At 25.4% G+C, this 17,053-nt stretch overlaps 1 protein-coding gene and 1 long non-coding RNA gene across 2 annotated transcripts in view; both read right to left on the bottom strand.

Annotated features, from left to right (window-relative positions):
- The window catches only part of LOC126900419 (protein unc-79 homolog), a 45,927-nt gene that overhangs the window by 6,516 nt on the left and 22,358 nt on the right, over nucleotides 1-17,053 (bottom strand). The window contains exons 19-40 of the mRNA XM_050676113.1: nucleotides 15,831-15,979; nucleotides 14,178-14,335; nucleotides 13,936-14,117; nucleotides 13,681-13,882; nucleotides 13,351-13,542; nucleotides 12,689-12,778; nucleotides 12,483-12,622; nucleotides 12,307-12,428; nucleotides 11,949-12,165; nucleotides 9,293-9,431; nucleotides 8,201-8,351; nucleotides 5,881-5,974; nucleotides 5,739-5,822; nucleotides 4,831-4,973; nucleotides 4,509-4,735; nucleotides 4,216-4,451; nucleotides 4,003-4,142; nucleotides 2,366-2,470; nucleotides 2,159-2,299; nucleotides 1,943-2,097; nucleotides 1,780-1,874; nucleotides 1,393-1,644 (exon numbers count right to left, since the gene is read on the bottom strand). Coding sequence (XP_050532070.1) covers nucleotides 1,393-1,644; nucleotides 1,780-1,874; nucleotides 1,943-2,097; nucleotides 2,159-2,299; nucleotides 2,366-2,470; nucleotides 4,003-4,142; nucleotides 4,216-4,451; nucleotides 4,509-4,735; nucleotides 4,831-4,973; nucleotides 5,739-5,822; nucleotides 5,881-5,974; nucleotides 8,201-8,351; nucleotides 9,293-9,431; nucleotides 11,949-12,165; nucleotides 12,307-12,428; nucleotides 12,483-12,622; nucleotides 12,689-12,778; nucleotides 13,351-13,542; nucleotides 13,681-13,882; nucleotides 13,936-14,117; nucleotides 14,178-14,335; nucleotides 15,831-15,979 — 3,414 coding nt within the window. The remainder of the gene's footprint in view (nucleotides 1-1,392; nucleotides 1,645-1,779; nucleotides 1,875-1,942; nucleotides 2,098-2,158; nucleotides 2,300-2,365; nucleotides 2,471-4,002; nucleotides 4,143-4,215; nucleotides 4,452-4,508; nucleotides 4,736-4,830; nucleotides 4,974-5,738; nucleotides 5,823-5,880; nucleotides 5,975-8,200; nucleotides 8,352-9,292; nucleotides 9,432-11,948; nucleotides 12,166-12,306; nucleotides 12,429-12,482; nucleotides 12,623-12,688; nucleotides 12,779-13,350; nucleotides 13,543-13,680; nucleotides 13,883-13,935; nucleotides 14,118-14,177; nucleotides 14,336-15,830; nucleotides 15,980-17,053) is intronic.
- LOC126900439 (uncharacterized) overlaps nucleotides 16,024-17,053 on the bottom strand; it is a 3,694-nt gene continuing 2,664 nt past the window's right edge. The window contains exon 2 of the long non-coding RNA XR_007702858.1: nucleotides 16,024-16,906. This is a non-coding gene — a long non-coding RNA (uncharacterized LOC126900439). The remainder of the gene's footprint in view (nucleotides 16,907-17,053) is intronic.

Here is a 17,053-nt window from a genome sequence, read left to right as displayed (position 1 = left end):
AAAAATGAACATATCAATATAATTTTTTTTTATATAGATGTTTGATGTTTTTACTTATCATTTGGTATATTTTTTTTGTAAATCTGCTGAAAATGGCTATCGAATGCTATTTTTGTGTGAAAATTCTCGATTTTATAATTTACATTTTTTACTTTAAAGTGCTATAACTTTTTAAAAAATGTATGGATCAATACAATTTTTTAATGAAAAGTAGTATTCATATACATCTTTCATTGGACATACTTTTTTTTTAAATCAGACCATTTCCCTATATATGGGGGGGCTTAAAATATAAAAAATGCATATATAAAGTAGAACTTTTTCAACTTAACTTTTGAAAGTGATCCGGAAGGTCTGACACTTTTATATATATCTTAAATTAAAGCTTATGTAATATACTTTAATTTGAAAAAAAAATTTTGACCTCTGGACTTGTCTTCATGGTGAAAACGGCTACCGAATGCTATTTTATCAACCTTTAATTTTAGATGTATCAGGCATTACAACAGTTGGCGGAATTCTATTTTTTAATAAACCCTTTTTCGTTCGACATACTTTATCTTAATCAAGATATTAATAAGGAACTAGCAGATCATGTAGCTTTTGGAATAAAACACCAATTTTTTTAAAATTTAACACTATCTAAAGATTTGTATCGAAGCATTTTTTTTGATAGTGATTTTAATCACTGTCAGATATCATTATACTTGATCCAACTATACCACGTCACCACTGTGCCGCGACCCCCCTGTGCTGGGTTTTTTTTATTAATCGTTTATAACTTGATTATTAGAAATATAATACGTTAAATAATAAAAAAAAAACAACTTAATATGTTAACATTGAATTATTAGAAAGTATTCATAAACAGCAAAACGTTTTTACTTAAAAACAATAATACATATTGCACATAAAAAGTAACAATCAGATAAATCCACTTTTAGAAAATCTTTGCATTGATAACTTTTACTATCACAGTAAAAGTTTTTTCCCTAAATTATATATTTTTGCGAATAAACCAAATATAGAACTTTTTTATACCGAAATACACAAAAATTAAATTAATTTAAACTAACAAAAATTATTTTCTGAAAAAATTGAATTTTCCTGATTGTTGCATGAGTCTTTCGCACGGTGTTGAATTCAGATATACTTTAGGAGGCCATAGCTCTCTGGCATTTTGATAGACCTTCTGACTATCTCAGGGTGACATTAATAATATAACTATTTTCGAAAATTGATGCGTTGTTTCGTTTAATGTTCAATGGTTTATTTGAAAACCATTTTTATTTTATTTGTCATCATTTTTTTTTTTTTTTTTTGTAATTTTATGAAAATATAGTAAAATAATATTAATTTCTATTATTTACTTTTAATAAAAATTATACCAACCTTTAATGATATTATTCCTGGTATCTTTAATATGTTTATCATTAGCTTAAATAGCAAGTTAATGTTTTCAAAATTACTAACAGTCAATTGAATTTTTCGAAAAAGTGCATCAAATTGATTGAGAATAGTCGTCCAAATTAGTGTCGATGTTGATCCAGTATTGTCGGTAGTTAAAATATCTATGTAAATATTTATATTCGATAGCATAATACAACAATTCATTGTTGAAAGCGATTTTTTAGAATTTAGTACCTTAAACATATTTTGAAACACTTTAAAAATAAGTTAAAAAATATTTAAAAAAAAAGTTATTATATTATTATAATATTATTTTATAATTGTAAAAATAAGTATTGTTTATTTAAAATAGTAAAATTTTTTACATACTTCAAGGACCATTTGTAACGGTTCAATGGGGTTCATTTCATCAAAATCCATTAATGCTTGAACTATACTTTTAAAAAAGCTATTTCCACTAATTTCTAGATTGTAAAGTAATTAATAAAAATTTATATAGAACTCAATCAGAAATTTAATTTTAAATAATTACCATTATGTTTAATTTGGAATATTTGTGAAAAAACCCCATTTGGTGCAAGCTGGTAAAGAATACATCTTAAAAATTTTTTTGCAATACTAGTAGAACCGCACGGTAAAAATTTTTGACTTTCTTTTTGCCATAAGAAAGTAGGGCTTGAATGGCATCTTTAAATTAAAAAAATATCAACTAGATTCAAAATTAAATTTTTTGGCAAACTACTCATACTTAGCTAGTACTGTGAGAATGTCAGGTAGAATACATGCAGATAAGGATGGCGCTCGATGGACAAATGTCCCTAATAATACTATACATAAACCTATTTCATCATCACTGTATTCTTCTTTACGTGTTCCACAATCACTACATCTTAAAAAAAAATTAATATGCTATGCGTGATAAATTTATTAAAATGTATCCATTATAAACATTTACCTTTCTTGTATACAATCTGTACCTACACGACTCATACTATTACTTATGCACTTTTTAGGAAAATAAGATTCATTTATTGGAGCATCCATATTTTGATAATTATTTCTAAATTACAGAAATTTATGTATATTATACAATAATAAATTTAGTAATAATACAATAACTTTTAATTATTAGTGAAACCTAAAAAACGTCCAAAATATAATTTTGATGTAATATTTGGTGGGCTAATCATTTAACAATGTAGTCTCCTATATTATTAGATTAATAAAAAGAATTGTATAATTTTACTTTTTTCTATTAAATAAAATGTTTTGATCAAATGTATGTTATAAAATACTAGAAAAAACACAGTGGAGTCGCTGCACAGTATAGAGGTGGCATAGTTGGGACAAGTACAGACGATATCTAAGAGATTAAAATAACTTTCATGAGAAAAGCTTAAATGCAAATCTCTAGATAGTGTTTAATTCTAAGAAATTGGTGGATAATTACAAAAGCAACATCAACTCCTATTTTCTTTATATATCCTTATATATTATTAAACCTGATTAGTCGTTCTTTAATTTATAATTATAATATATAAATAAATATTAATTACAGTAATTAAATTTAGTATGAAATTAATATTTAATAATTTAATATTGTAATTTTTACAGATAAATAATAAAAAATGATAAATTAGTATTTTTTTTACTTGACAAACATGTATACAAATTAAATAGCTTGAAGTAATACTTTATAAAAAAATATCGTTTTTTACTTATGAATGAATACATTGGTCTTAATTAAAAATAAGTTGAAAAAGTTCTACGTTTTATACGCATTTTTATGTGTTAAAAATTTAATTATAATTTTAATTTCAGGAGTACAATTATATGCGTAGAGAGTTCTATTTGATATCAAGTGTTATAGCACATGTCTTTAAATTTGTCATTACATTATGTTTTTTTTTTAATTTTGACTTTTACTTCTAACTACAAATAAAAGAAATTGACTTTTAACGTAGTAGATTATGTTTCAATTTTAAAAAGTAAAACCAGTAATTGTTTTTCCGATAGTGGACTACTTATTTTATTAATAAACTAAGAATAACATGTTTAAATAACCCAAAAGAATATTTATTAATTTTTTATCACATTAAGTCAAATAGTGCTAATAAATGCTCGAAAAACGATATATAGCACAAAACTTCAGCTTTCATGATTGACACGTACTAAGAGCAAATAAGAACTCGAAATCCGTGCAATATAGTTGCACAGATACAACCTATTGTATTAGTTAATTATTTTTGTTTTCATTTCATGATATTTATCAACATCTAAAATCTGCTTGGTTCACAAATGTTTGAAAACTGTAATATTTATTTTTATGATAAAAAAAATTATGCAATTAATTTTCCGAGTTACTAGTTAATATTATATCAAGTTTTGTCAACATGACAACGTCTATTATTAATTATCACTATTTAAGCCAATAACTCTTTCTAGTATTTATTTTTTGAACTACTTATTTTCATAAATGAGTCTAAATTATAATCATATCATTATCGCGAATTATACAAAAAATTTTCTTTGTTATATACGATATTGTTGTGTACGTTGCATAAATATATGTATTTAAGTGTTAGTACTTACTTTTGATGATAAGTAGAATTTTTTCGCGTTTCATTTGTGTTATTTATAATTCTTCGTGATGCAGAATGTATTGGTGGTTTTTCTTCTGGGCTATCAAGTGCTATTTGTTTTATTAACTTTCGTGGACTATTGCAAAGTTTCTATGTAAAAAAATATAAATATAGTAAATTTATAAATATTTTTATATGACATTATTTTATTAAAAATAATAACCAAATCAGAGTTATTTATGTTTTCTTTATCAGAACTATCATTTCTATTTATTGATGAAGATTGTGATGTTGAATCTATATCTCCCAATCTAAAAGTTTTGTTAATTTTCTGAACAAGATTCATTGTTGTTCCAATAGGTAATAGCCGTTCTTGAATTGGAAGCTCTAATGGCTTTTTGTCCATACTCAACTCCAATTTAAATCCTAAATCTGTTTTGATACTTGTATCTGTTGAGCCTAAAATATATATAGTAATTAATTAAATTTAAAAATTAATAATAAAACTTTAGTAACCTGTAGAATTTATTGAGTTTTTATGTATTTTCATTTTTGATAGTGGAGATTGGGAATAATTTTGATAAAGATTATGTGTAGGTCTTTGTGCTGAACATGTTTCCTTCATAGTGACAACTACGGGAGAATATGAGGTTATAGAAGATGAAGATGTTGAAGTTTGGCTTATATCACGAGGATTATAAAAATTATGTTCTTTTTTATTCAAATGATCTTCATTAATTACCCTTAATTTATTATTAATTATATATTAATAAAGATACTGTTAATAAATTAAAAAAAAACATTTTAAGTAATTTTTATTACTTAATATGTTATTTACTTTAATGTGGTGTTGATTTCTGGTGAGGAAGTAGAGGTCGAAGGAAGAATTGGTGGCGCAAGCAAATTAGGTTGATTAGCTACACTAAAAAATGCAGAGGTTGCTAACATTTTCATACCTTCTTTGACGCCCCATTTTTCACTCTATAAATATTTCAATATATATATAATTACTTAAAATGAAAAAGTAAGTACAAGTAGAGAATGGGGAGTAATAATTTTTTTTTGCTCATCAAATTTTTTTCTTTAAATTTTCAGGAAAATTGGAATAAGCAAAAAAAAAAATAAGATCACGACTAAAATATTAACCATATTATTAACTTATTGAAGGGGATTACAATACTATAACCCGTCCTGATAACACCAATGTTGAAAAATATATAATTAAGGGTTTTATCATTTTATACATATGTGGTTTTACTTTATTTACATTTTCTTCATTAGTTTTGAAATTATACGTTAAAACGTGTTATATTTAAGCTCATTATTGTATATTATTATAATTTGTACATGTATTAACATACAAATTTTTTGTTTTTGCAAAAATTTAATTTGTTATTAATTAAGTGTTACAAATATTCTTAACATCGTTCTCGAAATTTTTTATTTCTTAAACAGATAAAATATATAAAATTGTAATTTAGAAAAATAATTTAATAATCTTTGTCTTAATTAAAATCATATTTTAATTAATTAAGTAAAATTAATTTCAATAAAATTTTATGTAAGAATAATTACAAGACAAACTAATTCCTTAGAATATAAAAATAATGAATCACCGAATTGTCTCTATAAAAAACCATAAAATTACATAACAATTTATTCAGTAGTTTATTTAGAAAAGGGTGTATACATAACAACTGAACATATAATATTTAATTATAATTTTGATAACAAATTTTATTATACCTCAATATTACTTTCATTAGGCCAAAATGATCTGAGAGGAGCTTTTCGACAAAAAGCTTCATCTGCTGAATCATCAAATGAGCCCTGTATAAAAAAAATATTGTCTAAATAATAGACTTGTAGAAATAGCAAAATAACATACATGTGAACTATAATGTCCAGTTGTACTATCAGACTTGTATTTCTCTAATGCAACAGCCATATCAGATTCCGTATCGTCTGGTTCAGTGGATCCTCTAAAAAGACAAAAAAAAAAACCTATCCATTAAATTATATTTTATATATTATATTATAATTATGATCTTAATATACAAAAAAAAAATTATATTTTAAATGTTATTTTGATGGAATTTTAGCAATATATACAGGATTAATTTAAATAATACCCTGTGTTTCTCTTTGGACTTATTATACAAAATGTGGATATCTATGGGGTAAAGACACTTTCCAAACTTTTTTAAAACTAGAATTCTACTGATGATGGGACTTAACTTAATAGTATTTTCGGAGAAAAATGTGTTTAGATACAATCTCCCCGAAAATTAAATCCTTTTTTAGTTTTAGTTGTTAAAGAGGTGGATAGGAACTGCTGACATACTCACATTTGTAGGTTCATTGTGCGCACCTCCTACCGAAATATATCAATTCGGTTTCTTTACACAAGTACTTTCACTGAAGTATTTTTGCCAATGTTTGTGTTCCTAATACAATTTACAGAACGCCCTTCTAGGTCATTCATATAAATGTTCAGGAATTCTGTCTCTAAAGCAAAATTAGATATCTCTTTGGGTTTTAGGTTTTTGATATGTGGTTAGGGTATTATATTCACACATAATGTGATATAAATCATTTTCTTCTGTTCCCCACCTCTTACATAGTGGTGATTCTGTTACTCACATTGTGTAAAGATGTTTAAGTAGATGACCGTGTCCTGTCAGTAGTAGTCATGTCAGAATGATTATTTGAAGTCTAGTCATGTTTTTAAGATCCTTGATTAGTAAACCAAAAGTTTTGATAGACATTTTTGATTGTCTTAGTACCACTAGGTAACTCCATATTATCCTGTGTTGTTCTGGATACCAGTTTTTGGGTAGTACTTTGAAGGATTGAACTTTGCTGGTAATTCTAAAGCTTTCTTGCATTCAAGAAGTAGCCCCAAAGTTACCTGGTTATTACCAAATGCCTTCAGAGGAGCTTGACTACCGCTTAAAAAAATTATGCTCCTTTTCTTGATTACTAGTTGGTTCTGGGTCCCAACTAGTATTGCAATTATCTCTAATGAATAGTTTTGAAGAACTATAATTGGCGAACAATAAATATGAGAAAAAACCGTTTATTTTATAAAATCATTGGCAATCACTTTTTAGCTTAGTTGCAAAGCTTAAAGGGTATTGATTTTGTAATGGTATCTTTTTGATTTTCAAATAATGAAATTCAGATTGTCATCGAAGTGTTTTTTTTAAGGCAGATATATTAATCACACTGTCAGATATTACATAACTTCTGTCTCAACATTGCTACGTCGTTTGTAAAAAACCTCAATTTGCTGGATTTTTAATTTATGTTTTGAAAATTATATCTCTAAATTGGCGGCCGTCATAAGCAATACATTTTATTGGACATTTTTTAAGTTGTCATATGATATTCGGTACATTTTAATGAGTATATCTTCGACTTCTTCGGTCATTTTCTATTTACGAATCTTTAGAGGATAATATCATTCATGCTTAAATTATCACAGCGAACTACGAATTTCGTACTGTGGCTCTGTTTTGTTGAAACTATATATTTCCCAAGTTTTGTTTTCAGCCATTTTCTCCTTACGGACTTCGAATCAAAGTGTCTTTGTGACCGCTCAACTGTCTCCTTAATCAACTGCACATTTTGGGGGTTCTTACTGTTCTGGGTGCTTTATGTTAAGATCTACTTTAGGTATTGTCAGTTTCTACTAATTGTTGAAAATTTAATAGAGTTTAAAAATGGAACAAAACGGCATGGCTTTGGAAATTTTCGGGTGGCGATATGAAAAGTTAGGCATATTTAGTGTGATATAACTAGTAATATAATGAAAAAATATTCTCGAGAAAATTTTCTAGGTAAAGGGAATATTTTTGAGAATATCCTGTTGTAGATTATTATAGAATAATATTAAAATGAAAATTGAACTTAATTATTTCTCTAATATTGTATACATAGAAGAAAGTGATCATATATTTGATAGTTACTCAAGCCCATTTTCTAAAAATGTAAAATATAATAAACAGAAGTTAAAATGAATATTCTCGAAAAAGATTATTACAACAGTTTTACATTACTAAATGAAACAGATAATTTTAATTATTAATTACAATTTGTAATAAATATATTTATCACGAAATTGTCCACGGAGTTTTTGGCATAGAATCTTTGTATTTTTATACAATATTTTTATTTTAAAATTAAATATTTGCTTTTGAACATACGTTGATCCTTGTTTATGAGGTAGTTTTTTAGTAAATGAAATATCTTCTTCCCAATGAGTTTCCATACTTATTGGATACTTCCGCGAAGTTGATGGTTGAAATTCGTGAAGTTTTTGTGGGTCATTAAAAGAAACATCGCCATTTTTTTCCACTGTATAAAATAACAAGTATAAATAAATTAATAAAATAAATTAAATTCCTGATTCAAATTTTTGAAAAATTAATAATCCTAATTGTTTTAGATATCAATAGAATTAAAAAAATGTTTATCAAAAGATAATAATAATTAAGTAAAATTAAAACTATATTAAAAATATTATTAATTTAAAAAACTAAAAAATATTAAACTCAAAACCACAAAAAAATTAATGAAAAGTCGCGGATACGTATATGTGTTTAGCGTTGGTGATGGTAAAGTTGTTTCCGAAATACGTATCCGCGACTTTTCATTAATTTTTTTGTGGCTTTGAGTTTAATATTTTTAATATTTTTTAGTTTTTTAAATTAATAATATAATATAATTTTTATTAGATAATAATAATTATTAAAATTGGGGTTATCGTAATTAAAATTTTGAAAACACTTTGGATCAAATTTTTGGAGTTTTGAATTTCTTAGCTAATGTAATATACTTTAATTTGAAAAAAAAAAATTTGACCCCTGGACTTGTCTTCACAGCGAAAATGGCTACGTCAAAAAATCAGAAATTGTATGTATTCGAAGACATTACCTTCAAAAATTGAAAAAAAGTTACGAACCATGATTTTTGGAATTTAATTGAACTCAAACCGAATCTAATTTTCAACTTTTCAATGAAACCAAAAAGTACTATACAATTTCAAAAAAATTTGATCATTTTTAGGTTAAACACTTTTTTATCATTCTTCAACAAATTAAACATGCTGTTTAATCATATTAGTTCAAATTTTAAATACAAATAGAAGTTGCAGATTTTTTTATTAATTAAATGTTTACTACCTTTAAATCATTCTTAATTAGCATCGTAGTTAGAGATAAATCTCTGAAGAGTCTTTATTTAACCTCTCTCATCATTTTTACTTATTCAGAAAATAATGAATATAAATTACCAACCTTTAATTTTAGATGTATCAGGCATTACAACAGTTGGCGGAATTCTATTACACACGTGCTGTTGAGCATTGAGCGTATTTAAAATAATTTCCATTAAAGATACTACTAATAGACTTATTGGTTCTTTATCAAACGTGTACTAAAAAAAATAATAAATTTTTAACATAAATATAAGTTACTTAAGCTAAGCAGTGGAGCAATTAGAAATTTTATTGGATGATTATTTTGATTATTTTTTTGTCATCAATTAAAATTTAAAAATATTTTTCACATAAAAATTGATAATTGAAAAATAAGATTATTACACTTAAGTGCAAGAATAGCTTTTATTTTTTATTCTCACTTGCAAGGATCACTAAACGATGCATAGGATTGAGTAAAGTGAAATGTTTAAAGTAAGATTTCAGGGTAAATGCACTACAAATAAGTCTGCTGCACATTTGAATGTAATAACATTTATAATTATTAATTGGAAGAAATTTTATCGAAGCGTTATGTTGTTCTCATGGGAGTATGTAGTTTACATATACTATGGGTATGGCGGACCCAGGGCCTCAAACTTCAATGCCGTAAAGTGCTAGAAGTAATATAAGAAGAAAGACAGCTAATGAAGGTGATTGATTAAAAAAAAAAGTTATTTGAACACAATGAATTTAAAACCAACATCTTCAAAGGAAAAATAACTGAAAAGAAACCAAGAGGATGCCCAAAGAAACAATATTTTGAAAATGTCCTGGAACTCATAAACTATGCAACAATATTATAATCAATTTAAATGCGATTTTACAATTGCTCAGTATATTTGTGTATTGGAATAAGCGGAATACCAGTTGTGTAGATCTTATTAATTAAAAATGTATAACTTGAATTATTCGAGAACTTATTATTTATTTTTGCCTAAAGACATAACTAATAAGAAATGTCAAGAGATTGATTAAAAATAAAACTTGAATAATTGATATTGATGCTACTAAAATACATGACTTTTAAAATAATCATTTAATTTATTAGCTTCGATGCGAAGCTGAGAAGGTATTGGTTTTATTATGATGTGTTTTTTTTTTGTGTCTGTTACCACTTTTTCTCAGCTCTCACGAAAACGATATCTTTAAATGATACGTCAAAAAATCACAAATCGTATCTAGTCGATGACATTACCCTCAAAAATTGAAAAAAATTCCCTCATTCCCCGTAAATGGGGGAAACCTCCAACAAAATTACAAATTTAAAAATCACTAATTTTCGAATTTTTTTCAATTTTTTTTACTTAAAATTGCCATAACTTTTTTAAAAATAACCGAATCAATATAATTTTCTTTTTATAGATGCATGATGTTTTTACCTTTTTTAATCAATACAATATTTTCATGAAAAGTAGTATTTATATACATCTTTCATTCGACATACTGTTTTTTTAAATTGGAAAGTCTGACACTTTTATATATATCTTAAATTAAAGATAATGTAAAATACTTTATTATGGAAAATAAAAATTTCGGACTTTATTTTGTCTTCATGGTATAAATAATTACCGAATGCTATTTTTGTGAGAAAATTCTCGAATTTATTTTTTACATTTTTAACTTTATAATGCTATAACTTATTGAAAAGTGTATGGATTAATACAAATTTTTTATGAGAAATAGCAGATCATGTAGCTTTTGGAATAATCCACCAATTTTTTAAAATAAACACTATCTAAAGGTTTGCATTGATGCGTTTTTTTTTATAGTGATTTTAATCACTGTCAGATATCATTATACTAAATCCAACTATGCCACGTCACCACAGTGCTGCGACCGCCCTGTGCTGGGTTTTTTTTTTACTTTAATAAGCACTGGAAAGTTAAACTTCAATTTATTTGAATTTTTTCTATGATTTAAGGTACTCTAATAGTTCTTATGTTATATAAGATAGTTATTTAACAGAGGAGTAGTACACAAATCATTTTATGAAAATTTAAGGAAAAAAAAATACATATGCACTTACTCCACCTTATTTTAATAATACAATTTTTATATATAATATCTAAATAATATACAAGGTAATTGACTTATAATAAGACACTGATTTTCTTGGAAACCATTGAAAATTAAAAACAACAAGATTTGATAGAGTATACTAGAAACAATAAGTTTACTTTTATGATATGCTCTTTCTGAAAATCTAATGAAAAACATATGTATAGTAGGATTGGAAGAAACCATCCACACAAATATTTTTTTTTAAATATTGTTTGAGACTGTATGCACTGAAAAGCATGACGTTCCCAAACAAGTTTCACCTTATGGATAGAACACAGTCACTAACGGAATTACTTTTGCCTTTCGTTTATCGAAGTACCTTCATCGTTGACATACCTCAGTTATATGTCATTTTCGGTTATTAAATTTGTTTTATAAGGTGCTCACTAAAAACATCACACTCTTTATAAAACACTGAAATGACGCTATTGTCTATGTTATAGCTACAATATTAAAATAATAAATAATAAATTACAATCCTAAAATTTTAGTAATAGAATTAAAATTAATAGTTTTTAACATAGCTTTCCTAAACAAAATCAAAATTAAAAAACTTTAAGTGATATTAATTAATTAAATATGACTAGATGAATATACTTAAATGTTAAATATATTTATAATATAATATATACCTTATACAAAAATACCATTAAAGACATAAGCCAAGATTTTCTTGCCATTGGTTCCAAAAACCATAGTGAGTACGTTGTGTTTATCGAGTAAGTTTCTGGCGAAGGGCAGTATTGCAAGAGTAAAAGAGCCGTAGGGGCAATAACGTGACCCATTGTAAAATTCTGGTCAAGCATTTGGGGTAAATTCGATAAAAACGAATTAAAAACGGGCAAAACTCTAAAAAATTTATGGTAAATGATATTAATTTGTATAATTTTTATTGGAATGAGTTTAACAATTTTTAATTTTTAAAAGTTTTTATAGTCATATTTTACCAGGACGATAAAATTATTAATTTTGTGTACAATTTATAGTTACCTCAATTTTTCAGGAGAAATATGAAATCCCTTTTCATTGTAGTTGTAACCTAATAATAAGTATAGATGTTGTAAAACAATGCCTTGAATTTTTAGACCATATTTTGACTCTTCTGGATATGCCTATTTCAAAAAAAAATTTTAGACGTTTTTACTTTAAAAATTGAGATAATTTACGTGTTCTGGTCTTGACATAAACTGCATAAGAAGAAAAACAATCAGATGGCTTGTTTCTTTGTCAGATTCTTCTAAATCAACGATGTGGTTAAGAAGCTCTCCAGTGTTATCTTCATGTGAATCAGACGCACACGTATGATCTTAAAAATTGCATATATGATCATAATTTCTGTTAAATATTTAGTTTTATTAATACAATACTGTACCAGGAAGAATTGACAATATAGGTGTTATCAGTTGCGAAGTTTTTCTTTTTAAAATTGGTGCTGAAAACTGTCTATTATAAGCTTTATCAACTGTAAAAATAATAAGTTTCGAATAATTAATTGTTAATTTAATTTGCTATTTAAATATATTACCAACTGCAGAAAAGGGAAAATATATTTTTATACATTTTTATTATCATGTTCTAATAAAAAAGTTGTAAATATATAAGTAACTATAAAAAGGAGCTAAATCTGACCATCTAAAAGTCAATTATAACATTTCAAAATTACAGTTTACTATAGAAATAAACACATTCTACACAGTTTTTCATATTTTTTATAGAATACCATTTAGCGATTCAATAGATTATCTATGAAAAAAAGGTTAGATAAAAAGATTATTTTAAGAATAATTTATATATCCTTTATAATTATCATAAATATATTTTTAGGTTTATTGCGAGGCTGGAGGGTATTGGTTTTATAATGGTATGTGTTTTTTATTTTTATCCATTATATTCAATTTAAAGCTTTCACTGAACCGATTTTAATAAACAATACACCAAAAAAATCCAACTTTAATTTAGTTGAACCTAACAGTGCCAAACATTTAAAAAATGTCAAAATTACGCTACCATAAACATTTTTTATACTTAACTCACCTTTATATCTTTGATCATGTCTGGGTACCATAGAGGCTGGTGCAGACATAGTTCTTTTATACGGCCATTTTTGGCCAAAACTTGCACTCAAAGTTCTTACTGAATTTGACTCTGACATATGTATCATAGCTTCATGTGCTCTTTGAACTTTTTTAATAAAAGTGTCACTGGTAATATCAGAATTCTTTAAATCTATTAAAAAAACGAATAATGTCTATTTATTTTTTATGAATAGTGATTTTTACTTAAAATCCTTTGTACATTTTAAATTAATTTATAAATTAGCTCGTATTATAAACATTTACTTTAAAAATAACTTTTTTCTGGTACCTCTGATATGCGTTATATCTCCACTTTTTTTTAATTGTATTTGAGCTTCTATAAACAAAGCGTCAAAACGCCCCAAGAAAAAATCCCAAGATAGTACTTTCCGATCATTTAATGTATTATGTAATTGGTATAAAGACTGTAAAATCATAGGTCTGTCCACCATAACAGTATCGAAATGCATTTCCATACAGTAAATTAAATTCTATAAAATATAATTGTTACTAAAATATTTATTCCTCTTGATTAAATACATACTTTTAAAGAAGAATCATGGATAGTAGGTAATAGTAATGTAGCTCTTTGAGCAACGTAAGAACTACGATCGTCTATACTTGATATTAGATAACAAAATGCATTGGTTATACATGATTGTAAAGTTGAATTATTACGTAAAGGAGTATTGTCCAAAAATTTTGCCATGAGTATTACTTTTTCCACTTAATTTAATGGTAGAATGTGAATTATTTCGTATTCCATAAATGTTATTATATAAATACCTGCGTTAAAACGTATTCTCCAATCTTCATTATGAAATTCGTCTCTTATTAGTTTCCAAAATATATCGTTTCCATATGGCAATGAAACACAATGTAAAATAACTGGTATGGCTACCTCACATAAATGTGATTTTATTCCTTCTAAGCATTCCCAAATACTATACAAAAATTAGAATTTTTATTAAAAAATCATGACTTCATGACTTTATTAGGAAGATTTTTTTACATTAAACATCATTGATATTTTTAATTTTGATTTGTACTCTTGAGAAATTGATAAAATTGACATATCAGCTTTTAGAAAATAGTCACAAATTTAGTTATTGTAAATATTTAGATAAAATCTAATTGGCTTAACTAAAATATATTTAGTATAACTATAATATGTAGTTAGAATTATTAAATAAATAAAGCTAATAAATTCGACTATATGAACAGGCGCAATTTCAATAAAATTTCTTGAGGGGTCCATTATATATAATCTCTTAATTATTTTTATAGAATTTAATTAATGAATTTGTAAATAAAATTAATTTATATTAAAATTTACAAGATGTAGACCGTAAAATTTATTTAAATTTTTATTCATCCATATAATTTATTCAAATTATAAAGATCAATAATTTGGAGCCCACACCAGGATTACCAAATTCAATAATTAGAACACATTCAAAATCACTTTTTACGGATGTTAGCATATAAGACAAATAGAATCGATCAAACATTAAAATCTTTAGCAATAGATTTTAATATTAAAATGCTAAAATTTAGAAGGCAATTTAAATATTTAAACTGGCTGTATAAATTGTTAAATTCTAATATTGTTTGTCCTGAGGTATTATCCCTAATTTCTTTCAACGTCCCGAAATTCTCTTTAAGGTTTACTTATACATTCCATGTTCCTACATTCAAGCGTAACTACTGTATCTTCGCACCGCTAAACCGGATGTTGTCATTAGGTAATAAAATCGAAAACTTTAATTTCTTTTTCCATATGCCCCATAAAATGAAAAATTGTTTAAGGGAATATTGTATTTAGTGCATCGATTTCGTATTAATAAACTCTAATTAGAACTATGTACTATCTGTATATGCTTTTTTTTTGGTTGTATGTTATTCTCATATATTGTTATTATCTATTCTTATACTTTTGTTAAACCTATATGTATACTCTTTTGTGTTCATTTTGTCTGTACTTTATGCCTAATAGGCGTTTATTATTCAAATAAATAAATAAATAAATAGTATGTAGTCTAAAAGAATTTTGTTATTTAATATTTTTGCTAACACTTAAATATTAAAATGAACATTATAAATAGCAACATTTATTTCATAGTTATTTAATATCTACCAATTAAAGTAGCAAAACATATATTTTGAAAAATCATTTCGACACGTTAAGGAATGAAAAATAAGTTTAAATAACCTAATATATGCAATGTAATCTATATTAAATGTTATTTAGATGTTGTTATTTATTTTAAAAAATAATAAAAAAATATATACTTTTTTAAGTTCAATCATAAATTTATTCAATTTTTAATGAACAGAATATTTTTATTTTAACAATAAAATGTATAAAACATTTATGATTTTGAATAATTTTATATATATTACAAAAAAATACTATTTCACTTCATACTACTCACGTACTTTTTAATAATTAAATTTTCTTGACACCATATTACAAAACCTCTATGTTCTTTAACAGCTTTATTCAAAATGTCACAATGAAGAATCAATAAATATAAAGATTGCAGCATGTAGTATTTAGAATTCGAGTCGCTTGTTTTCGAAAATTCCTAAAAACATATATCATTAATTTATTTTAGCTTCGATGCAAAACTGAAAAGGTATTGGTTTTACTATGATGTGTTTATTTTTTTTTTTTTTTTTGTCTGTTACCACTTTTTCTCAGCTCTCTTCGAACGGATTTCTTTCAACGATACGTCAAAAGATCACAAATCGTATCTAGTCGAAGACATTACCCTCAAAAATTGAAAAAATTTCCCTCGTTCCCCGTAGATGGGGGAAACCTCCCAAAAAATTACAAATTTAAAAATCGCTAATTTTCGATATTTTTTCAACTTTTTTTACTAAAAACTGCCGTAACTTTTTTAAAAATGAACATATGAATATAATTTTTTTTTTTCATAGATGCTTGATGTCTTTACCTATCATTTGGTATATCTTTTTCATAAATTTAACCATATACCAGCCCACAGGGGGGATTTAAAATGACAACTTTTTCACAAAAAATTAACTTTTTCAACTTAACTTTTGAAAATGTTCTAGAAGGTCTGACACTTTTATATATATCATAAATTAAAGCTATTATAATGTACTTTAATTTGAAAAAAAAAAATTTGACCTCTGGACTTGTCTTCATGGTGAAAAAGGCTACCGAATGCTATTTTTGTGTGAAAATTTTCGATTTTATAATTTACATTTTTTACTTTAAAGTGCTATAACTTTTTAAAAAATGTATGGATCAATACAATTTTTTCATGAGAAGTAGTATTTATATACATCTTTCATTGGATATACTTTTTTTTTAAATCAGACTATTTCCCTATATATGGGGGGGCTTCAAATATAAAAAATGCATATAGAAAGTAGAACTTTTTCAACTTAACTTTTGAAAGTGTTCCGGAAGGTCTGACACTTTTATATATATCTTAAATTAAAGCTAATGTAATATACTTTAATTTGAAAAAAAAAAATTTGACCTCTGGACTACCGAATGCTATTTTCGTGTGAAAATTCTCGATTTTATTTTTACATTTTTAACTTTATAATGCTATAACGTTTTACTTTAAAGTGCTATAACTTTTTAAAAAATGTATGGATCAATACAATTTTTTCATGAGAAGTAG

The sequence above is a fragment of the Daktulosphaira vitifoliae genome, unplaced genomic scaffold, assembly GCF_025091365.1.
Source record: "Daktulosphaira vitifoliae isolate Bord-2020 unplaced genomic scaffold, ASM2509136v1 Scaffold_3, whole genome shotgun sequence".
In the NCBI taxonomy this organism is placed as follows: domain Eukaryota; kingdom Metazoa; phylum Arthropoda; class Insecta; order Hemiptera; family Phylloxeridae; genus Daktulosphaira; species Daktulosphaira vitifoliae.
This window is presented reverse-complemented; position numbering and strand designations above follow the sequence as displayed.